The sequence below is a fragment of the Tubulanus polymorphus genome, chromosome 3 (assembly GCF_964204645.1).
Source record: "Tubulanus polymorphus chromosome 3, tnTubPoly1.2, whole genome shotgun sequence".
Taxonomy (NCBI): Eukaryota; Metazoa; Nemertea; class Palaeonemertea; order Tubulaniformes; family Tubulanidae; genus Tubulanus; species Tubulanus polymorphus.
The window spans coordinates 22,827,876-22,838,518 of record NC_134027.1 but is presented as its reverse complement, the minus strand read 5'-3'; the positions used below and the strand labels follow the sequence as shown (position 1 = coordinate 22,838,518).

The 10,643-nt window shown below is 37.0% G+C and overlaps 1 protein-coding gene across 1 annotated transcript; it reads left to right on the top strand.

Moving 5' to 3' along the window:
* Nucleotides 1-4,022: 4,022 nt before the first annotated feature.
* LOC141902832 (uncharacterized) lies at nt 4,023-9,573 on the top strand. The gene is made up of 8 exons (XM_074790742.1): nt 4,023-4,228; nt 4,955-5,227; nt 5,643-5,948; nt 6,505-6,783; nt 6,909-7,062; nt 7,212-7,270; nt 7,403-7,530; nt 8,273-9,573. Exons 2-8 carry the CDS (start codon nt 4,999-5,001, stop codon nt 8,489-8,491), a joined length of 1,374 nt encoding a protein of 457 aa, XP_074646843.1. The 5' UTR covers nt 4,023-4,228; nt 4,955-4,998; the 3' UTR covers nt 8,492-9,573.
* The last annotated feature ends 1,070 nt before the right edge of the window (nt 9,574-10,643 follow it).

Genomic DNA, 10,643 nt, shown 5'->3' with positions numbered 1-10,643 from the left:
ACCAAACACCGCCAACAACAACATCGTCATAGTACAGGAGAATTCACCGTTAACAATCACATGTGACGGTTCACAGTCTGGAGCTACAGGACTGACGTATAAATGGAGTGGTGTCAATCTATCAGGACAGTCTAATAATAAACTCAGTTTTACACGAATCAGTAAAACTGATTCAGGTGTTTATACATGTACAGTATCGAATACAGCAGGATCAGTTACTGGTAATATTACTATCAATGTTCTTTGTAAGTATCTATATCTATGAACATGTGTCATTTTACTCTTCATGTTACACAGTTTGAAACAACAATTGGTTTCAAATAATCAATTCGAAGGAATCTATGTATCAAAAGTGCGTGTAATCGTTTTTGATAAAGAAAAAACCAACTTAACCAATTTTTGATAAACACATCCATGTCACTGGACGCTAAGAGATGTATAATGCCCTTCAAACACCTCAGACATATTTCATCCAAATGTCCAGTCTTTTTACCAGTCAGTCTTCATCCGATTTCCCTTTAGGGAGCATTCAAATATTACGTATATAAGTTGTTTTTTTCTGGGGGAGGGGGGTTGGTAAACAAATTATGTAGGGTATATCGTGAAAAAATGTGCGTCAGATGAGTGGACGAGACATATCCAAATTACGTCAAACACTTACACGAAATATTAGATTACAGTGTCCTAACATCACCCCACTCTAAATATTCTCAGATTTGCACGTTTTTATACAATAGACACATCGTCGCTATTGAATTCGAGCGACTCTCTTGGAAGCTTATTAAGCCTTTTTACAGTTTCCAGGCGCCATTTTTTTGGGTACCCGCCGGGTCCGCATTGTTGAATTTTTTGTCCCTATTTTTCTCCGGTTTAATTTTTTTATTTCGTTCATATCTCTGGATTTGATTAAGATAGAAACAAAGTAGAAATATCGATGAACTCGGCTGATAATAAACTTTTTTATGATATCACTCATTTATAAAGTTAATGCAACAATGTGCGCTGGTGAAGTTATAAACATTGATATCGTCTTCCCGATAATTCAACTCGAATTATTGCTCATCTCATTCAAAAGTCCGTAATTCTTACAAATATTAATCTACATTTTTGAAATTTTCAGGATCAATAGCCATCTATATGTGGTCTTATATACATTTTACCGTTTTTAATTATCTTTATTAGTTTTTAAGTAATTGCGAGTCAAACTTCCAAAACACGTTTTCTAGAGTATCATGTGTGCATATTTATATCAAGAAATTTGCCAATTTAACCGGTCCTACATTGTTAAAATCAAAATTTTCAGTAACTATGGAAACAAGGGCACCTAGTTATTTGAAAAAAAATGGTAAATAGAGATATATTTCTAGTAACACAGGGACAGACTACGGGTTTGGAGGGTCGGTAGTCCGGACCCCTGCTCCTTCCCATTAAGATTACCATCTTTGTCAAGACAGTGATCGCATAAAACTTACAAATCTAACATTCATCCTCTTGCAAATTAAATTGTTTTGGATGTATTTGTTTCAACACCGAGGGGCACCCTACTCACAGCCTAAATCTACGGAAAATGTCCTTATTTTTGGACCCCTCTCCCAATCATCTAAGATAGTCAAAAAAGTCGAAATAAGTCTTAGTGTCAGGCATTTAAGTTTCATTGATCTCCCGTCTATATTATATCGTTTCACAGTATATTGCATCAATGAAATATGGCCGTTGGCAGGTGATTCTGGAGCCAGTTGCTCAAAAGTTAACCATCAGAAATACCATGGTGTAATGGCGAGCGCTCGGTCTTCAGTTAAATACCGGTACCCGATTTACATTTTTGAATTTTCAGCAGCAGCTCCACGCAAATGGAAGCAGCCACGGTTGTGTCAAACTTGACGTTTGCAAACCGTTGGATCGGGTTTGCTTTTTTGAGAACGTTCGATGTTCGATCTTTATTACTGATCGTGACACGAGCTGGAAGGTGTTTCAAATTGAATTTGAATATATTAGGCTTAGTCGATTGTGTTGGAAAGATTGGAACTTTGGAATATATTAGTATATATTGAGGAACATAACATTCGTTTACTTTCTGTCAAAATTGATCTCGTGTGTTTGATAGTTATTTTGAGATTTGGCACGAATTCTAAGTCAGTTTTGATCATACAAGGTCTGTATTAGCCCACTTCACGTAAGTAGCCATGCAAATTTGCGACGTCAATGCGACGCAGCATTGAGACTGTGGTTCTCATACATGTGCCACATAATGTCTGACTTTCACATTTGCAATCGTATACCCGTACGTGCAGTTTTGGAATCGAATGAAACACGTTGGACAAAATGATCTGTTGTGAACCTAGGTAGCTGGTTAAAGCAACACCTGGGTTATTTTGTTTATTTTGACAAATCCTAGAGAATATATATCTTTAATAACCATTTTTCAAAAACCTAGGTGCCCTTATTTCCATGGTTACTTAATAAATTGATTTTCAACAAAGTAGGAAACGGTGAAATTGTGAAATTTCCTGATATAAAGATGCACCCAGGGGACCCGGGAAAACGTGTTTTGGAAGTTTGACTCGCAATTACTTAGAAATTAATAAAGATAATTGAAAACGGTAAAAAGTATATAAGACCACATATAGATGGCTATTGATCCTGAAAATTTCAAAAATGTAGATTAAAATTTGTAAGAATTACGAACTTTTGAATGAGCTGAGCAATAATTCAAGTTGAATTATCGGGAAAACGATATCAATGCTTATAACCTCACCAGCGCGCATTGTTGCATTAACTTTATGATTGAGTAACATAGTAAAAAAACTAATTATCAGCTGAGTCAATCAATATTTTCACTTTGTTTCTATCTTTATCCAATCCAGAGATATGAACGAAATAAAAATATTAAACGGGGAAAAAATAGGGACAAAAAATTCAACAATGCGGACCCGGCGGGTACCCAAAAAAATGGCGCCTGGAAACTGTAAAAAGGCTTAATAAGGTAGGTCAACAATTTAAGCATTGTATTATGAAAAATTTGTTGGTGGGGGTCTTTCAAAATGTACGTACGGGTGGGGGATCGATCAAGTAAGTACCAAGATCGTATACGTGTTGGGGTTGTCTAAAACGGCATAATTGACCGTGTACGTACTATTTGAACGTTCCCCTATTATGAAGTATATTTGTCACAGTGATGATCAGGTAACAAAATCATCCGGCAGTTAAACAGTGAACCGCAACGATCAAAATACTATAAAAAAGAGACTTATTTTGCGAATTTATTTTTGGGCAATTCTTACACTTAATCTTTTTTAATTTTTCGTTGGATGAACTAAAATATCTCGGAAAAATCTTTATGAAATTCGGTTTGCATTGATAAGATTTTTGAAATAAATTTGGAGACAATGTCGAATTTTTTCCTAAACCAGGAACTCTAGAATTGCTCAAAGTAATCTGTTACTGCTGTTGCACTTTAGTTATCGATTGAATACTATTTTCCAAATACTCTTTATTTTCAGACCCGCCTGATAGTATAACATTACAAGGACCGACGTCACCCGTTCAGGAATCAACATCTGTTAACTTCACGTGTTCAGCTACTGGGGGTAACCCGGTAGCGAACCTCACCATTACCAGAACACCAGGGGGCGGCACTGTGAAACAGGGAGTTAGTCCTTTAACATCTTCAATATCCGTCACTAAACCAGATAACCAGGCAGAATATCAATGTACAGCTACTGGGGCTGGTATACCAACACCAATGACTACTAATAAAGTTATATTAACGGTCAATTGTAAGTTTTGCAAATAGTTACCGATGATTACCGTTCATTGTAAGTGAGGATAATCAATTCTCTGTTTTCAGTGACCGTTTAATGAAATAAAGAAATGGCTTTTGATTTCATGTTGACAGTTTTAGCAGAGTCAATTACACTGACTGATATTCCAAACGGTCCAGTTGTTCAAGGTACATCAAAAACTCTGACGTGTACAACTGACTCAAGTAACCCGGTGTCTTCTATTATGTGGGCGTACAGATCTGGGACGATAACGCGATGGATAAATATTTCACCAAACCCAGTAACAAATCATAAACCCGGATCTCACAGTGGACTGACATCTACTAGTAATCTATTAGTACCAACTGATAAGGATAAGAATGGAAGACAATATAGATGTACAGCTTATCAGAACAGTTATCCTGATGTTAATGGTGTCAGCAACTCCACGACTTTGTCTATATTGTGTAAGTGTGGTATAGTAACATTTTAGGCGATTTATTTTCTAAGCAAATGTTAGTTCGTAATAAGCAGACGTATTTCATACCCGTTTCTTTGAGATCTCTAATATACCCGGTACACTAATGGAGGCATTGAAATAAAAAGATTATATCTTTTACGCCGTAAAACATGTCAAATCAAATACACCCAACTGATTATATGTAACAAAATTGTGGAGTTAAATATAAGGAATTTCATAACGGCTGGTGAAAACCCTGATAGTTTCACGTTCACTTGTCAATTTTACTGGGAGTCTGGAAGTCAATTTGACATAGAAAAAATCAAGGCAAAATGATTGCAGGCAAAGCTGATGGCTATGTTGGGGGTTTATCTATCAGTAATATTTGTATATATTGCCGACGTGCGATGTAAGCAACCAGCATATACCCAGTACTACGAACGTGTCCTGAGAACGTCGTTATTTTTATCGGAAAATATTCTTATCAATCCTTTTCGGATTTCATTCTGAACTCATAACTCAAAGGAATCAAATTCGTCACAATTTTAGTGCAATTTTTAAGAGATCATATCTTCATTTGAAACTACATGATTTTAAAGTACATTTTTGCTGCCCTTCTCATAATACACACATAGAGTATATTGTATCTAAGTGCTGATAAAATAGTTCTAATGTAGCTATCAAAAAAGGTTTCATAGATTATATCCAACATTACGTGTTTTTCCCATTTTAGATAAACCACAACTATCTTCACAAATCGAACCCAGAGCTGCAGCAATGGGAGAAACTGCACGATTTACGATAAACTACGACGCGAACCCATCAGCGACAAATTTAAATTGCAGTCACAATTCATCAAATGGCAAACATAAGATGAATCGTACCAGTTTAACAGAGTGGGATATCATCATACAATCAGTTCAGGCGTCTGATTATGGATCTTATTCGTGTAAACTCAATAATTCAGTTGGTAGCATAGAGATAACACTGAAACTCACAGAGACTGGTTAGTACGATGTGCTATTTCAGATTTGAATCATTAAGAGATTTCCAGTCATTTTCTCTGTTTGCCATCTTGAAATCTTAATGAAACCTACAGATATCGATCTGTAACCTGTCTTCAGAGAAATTTTTCAGATATGGTTAACAAAGTGGGTTTTTATATTATTAAACACTACGTACAAATTAATTAATTTTCAAAATCGAGAATTTGTTTATTCAAAAAATCTAATTATCCGTTCTCCACGTTTGAGTGTGGTTATTGTACTACTAAAGTGTTTAATGTTTAAAGGGGTGCTGGGCCCAGGCTTGAGATCTATATCTTCAACGCTCAATCACAGACTGGATTTTGCTGATCTGGGAACATACAACGCTGCATGTGACTTATCCTACGAATTTCATCTTGTTTCTATTTATTTCAGGACCTCCACAAACACCGTCAAATCTGACAGTGATTGCAAAAACTGCGGTATCAGTGACGCTCAATTGGCAGTCTGAATTTGAGGGTGGCTCCGAACAAACGTTCATCCTCAGCCAGAAGACTTCCGATTCAACACAATTCGTCGATATAGCTGAAATACCCGATCCCGGTTATAGAAAACTGGTGCAAACGAAAATAACCGGATTAAAACCAGCAACTGATTATCAGTTCAAAGTGAAAAGTGTCAACTCAAATCCTGGTGATAATACAAGTCCATTTACCGATATAGTTACAACTAGAACAAATGGTAAGATTGGAGGCTATATACATAGTTTGGGAGGTTTTATAAGATATACAAAGGCATATTCTTAAGCACGTCTTAATATATTCTTAAGCACGGTAGATTAATCACATGTTAACTTCACATTTCGTTAAGAATTAGTCTGTTAGTTCCCGTCACAGTTAAATTGAAAAACTCTTCCGAATGATGTTATCACTCAACTTCACCGATATCATTCACAATCGATGTCGGCATTTTCAGCCCACACCCAGAGTTCAGGAGTTCCCCGTCACTGATACGAATTCAGATTTCGGATTCAGGATCCGAAGCGATATCATGCCAGCCCTTTATCCAGATTATGAACGTTTTACTTTGCCTGTTTGTTCTAACTGGTAGAATTTGCTGCACATACTTCCTTCTAAAAGATGATGATGACGATGACGATGACGATGACGAGACGACGTCGACGACGACGATTGACGACGACGACGACGATTGACCACGACGACGACGACAACGATAGGTTTATGAATGTCGTAAGGAAGATTTCGTCAAAATCGAATGTACTTTTCTCATTTTGTAGATATTCCAAGGGCTATAAACACCGCATTGAAGCAAGCCACAATAACACGAGAAGGAAATCTTGTTCTGCTAAAATTGTCATCGTTTCCGTCGAAGTACAGCGTCTACGTGAAATACTGCACGAAATATACGAACAAGTGTAAATCTACCGAACCGATAGAAAGCACGGATGGTTTGATAAGTATAACTATTGAAATCGATCCCGATCAAGCATACAGTTACCAACTGATTGTAATTGAGAGTAGTGACGTCATTGTGAGCCAGCAGGTTGAAATTCCAGGTATTCTAGATATAGGAGTTCTGTGTTTTCCGTTAAAATGTGTCTGATGTTTTAGTTCATTTTCGACAAGAAATGTCATGCGTGAAATGAAGGCAGATTGGTACTTTCGTTTGTTATTCTCTCAGTTAATCCAACCACTACTACCATCAATATTGGATTGATCGGAGGTGTTGTTGTGGGTGTATTGTTCGTCGCCATCATCGTCATTGTGTTCGTGTTGCTATTCGTGAAAGGGCGTCGCGACGGTCAATGGATCTGGACAAAATATCGCGGGAATAGGTTAGGTTATTTTTTGTTTTTAAATTTCATACGGTACTGGAGATTTCCTTTCTTACCGGTTCAGCTCAATCTGATATCATAATATGCCTTTTCCGATCCGCTCCTGACCACCGTATGTAACAGAAAATTTATTTTCACCTTGTTTACAGTTCGGCTCCAGTCCCTCCTCCAAATAACGATATTGATGGACATGAAATCGGACCTAGTGGTAACATCTGTCATTTTGAATATTTTTCGCCTTTACTAATGTATAATACGATTTTTAAATTTTTTTTTCCTTACCTGTATTACAAGTGATGTTTGTAAATTGAGTTCGCAGAATGATTTTGCGTATTTTCAGATGAAAATCCCTATCAAATAGTCGGTGACGAAGATAATCCATATCAAGACGTTTACAACGATGACGATGAGGAAATCCAGGAGTTCGCAATCTGTGGTGTCGACAATCCAGCATATATTGTTGATGAGGTAGATATAATCAAAGAGAGTGAGACTGGTTTCATTTGTATTGTTTAATTTAATTTGAATTGAATTATCCTACAGTGTTTTAGTTGTTGCAATCTTAAGCCCCGTTTTGTGCTTTTTAGTTGCGTTTAGCTCAATAGTTGAAATTATTTTCATGTGGAACTGAACAATCAAACTTTATATCAAACAGCAGTTATAATAGAAACATATTTTCATTTTCGATGTGTTTATTAAAATATTCAATCGTTGGCGACTCCATCTTTAAGACGGCTTTTTACCATCGCCAAAAAATCAACGAAATTCAACTTCGAACATTTGGTTAAAACCAAACGTATGGCGTCCTCCCATTTCGACCCTTCCCGTTCCTTCCCTTTCCCTCTTAATCTATTCCCCTTTTGCCCCTCCCCATCTTGCCTCATCCCAATTGGCCCAATATTCGCCCCTTTTTCCATTTCGCCCCTTCCCATTTTTTTTTGATTTGCTCTTTTCCCACCTGGACCCTTTCTGTGTTTTTGATGGATATTCACATAAGCTAAATGACTGCTGAAGTATACGCAAGCGCGGTTAGTACATTCATGTTACATTAAACGTAGCTTCTTTTGAAACGGAAAAATGGGGCGAAAGGGGAAGAGGCGAAATGGGAATGAACCCAAACGAGTAGCAAATCTGCTTTTTTAGAAAAGCTAAAAAGCCGACTTTGTTGACAAACGGAATTTATTTCTTATCATATTTACTTCCATGATAGAAAAAAGAACCGATCTATCTACACATCGTTAACAACATCAAACATCAAGCACCCCCTGGTGTACTGATCGGTGATTTCGATGATTTTTCGACGTACTCGGAACTCGGTCGCGTCGTTGAGCCGCAAGTTCAAGCTGAACTCGTCGCTCGTTTGGAAGCAGAAGAGGCCGAACGACGCAGACAACGCGAAGAAAAAGAGCAGCAGAAAAAGAGTTATTGATCGTCGTTTGTTGTCTCACCCACGAGTCGAGTGAGGTTCTAGGGATTGTATGCGTCTCACCCACGAGTCGAGTGAGGTTCTAGGGATTGTATGTAGCATGTTATCACTAATATCATATGACTGTCGAGGTAACGTCTGTGTCATCCTGTTCAGATCCTATCGTTCAGACCTCGTTCAGATCCTATCGTTCTCACCGGTGTTCAATAATCGTTTGCGCAATCCGCCCCTAGAACAATCTCATTATCTAGCAGAGCCATTTTCTGGATGCAGTTCTACCGTTTTCGATTAGGTTTGATTCAAAGGTTTTAAGTTACATACGTATTTCAATTTAAACCTTTGAACCGTCGAATCAGATATCGACGGTTATCATGGTGAAACTGGATCTGGCGTCTATCTTGTAATGTTTTGACAAAATATTGCCGATTTCTAACAGTTTTAGAAATTTGGTTGGGGAATTTTGACATATGATTTTAATAAAGCCCTTCGATTTGCATGCATACGTAATATCTGTGTACAATGCTTACTTGCTACGTAGAAGACCAAAATCACCACACGATGGGTTTGGGAACAAGTATGTGCCAGAAATGAATTTTATTTTTGTAGAGAATAAAATGTTTTGTGAGATCACGCGGAGTCACGTGTTACTTATCAGTTGTCAGTTACTCCTTGCCTCCGCCCCTCCTGACAACGCATTCCCTCGGAGAAACACGAGTAGGATACTTCGTTATTTTCACTGACTTCAATTCAATATTTTCACTAACTGCGTTTTACTGAATTCATTTCGTTTACTTCTATTTCAATCATTCAAGGTTAGTGCTTAAATTTGAAGTCGATTATGCCGATTGACGTACTTATTATGGGTCACTCCTTTGTGCATCGTCTCAGGACTTTCGAGCAGGAGCGCCTTTCCAATCTAAGCCAACTGAACTTGACTTAACGCAGAACTACATTCAAATTCACATAAGAACATAGTACGTACAATTATATATCTTTCTATACGGGACAGTTACAGGATATCAACAATAATGCTTAGACCAAGTATTGCCTAATATTCTATTGTGAGCTCACTGACTTATTATTAATTATCAATAAAATTGTTTTGAAAATTTTGATATCATTATATTTATCTAACGGCATTTTTTCATGTTATACTGGGATTCAAGTAGCAGTTATTTTTGCACCTATGGCTTTTTACATTTATATTTCTATACTCACTTGTTCAAGGTATTACTATTTGTTATATTTGTTATATATTTGCTTGTTATATACTTGATGATCTAATTATTGCCATATTTGCATTACAAACAATTTTGTGATATAGATTTATTTTCAATAGAAATAGCTTCAATCACGTATATGTACAATGTACATTATTAGGGTTTTCTGTTTCTTCACAGAAAACCCTATTGAAATTCGCGTGATTACTATTATTTTTTCCCCTTTTCCACATAGATTTTGTTAAAAGTGTAAAGGCTTCCTTACCTTTACCGCTGTCGCCGATACAATCCGTATGATATCCTTCAGCTCACTTCAATCTCCAGATACTGCATGGGAATTTTGATAAATCCACGTTATAAAGGCACTGTCGAGCCGTAAACATCGGAAATTTGGCTCCGTTCAATTAGTAGCCATGTTGTGTTCATTTTTGTAAACAGCAATAAAATTTCAAATCAGTTCATTTTCTATAACTGACGGGCCTGTTATTGTTAGCTTGATCATGATTTTAAAGAAAAAAATAATGTACAGATAGGCGTCCGGCCGGGTCAAATTTTAACCTCAGCAGATATGTGAAGCAATTTTTTGGCCTAATGTAAGATAAAATGGCCTTAAATAAGATATTTCAAACACGCCTGATGATAGAAGCCTCTCTAGGAGAAGTCAGTCAGTGTATCGGTCACGTGCCGGGTGACCCCAGATGTCACAACACGCGTGTACATTGTAAGAGACGTGGGCGTGGTCGGAGATTGACGGAATTTACCGAGAGCTCACGGAAAACGAGTTACCATCATCATGAATATAATCATATATTTGTAACTGTAGCATCATGTTGTTGATTGATCTAATTAAGTGTAATATAAATTTGGATAAAATTCTGACTGAAATCTGTGGAACCTTCTGGCTAAAAGACCGATTTTGTGGCGGAAAAAAATCT

What these genes read in the sequence shown, in the direction of transcription:
- LOC141902832 (XM_074790742.1), top strand. Translation starts at nt 4,999, where the DNA reads ATGGGAGAAACTGCACGATTTACGATAAACTACGACGCGAACCCATCA. An exon ending in CCAGCAGGTTGAAATTCCAG is followed by an intron (nt 6,784 to 6,908) that starts GTATTCTAGATA and finishes TTATTCTCTCAG; the next exon opens with TTAATCCAACCACTACTACC. An exon ending in CAGCATATATTGTTGATGAG is followed by an intron (nt 7,531 to 8,272) that starts GTAGATATAATC and finishes CTTCCATGATAG; the next exon opens with AAAAAAGAACCGATCTATCT.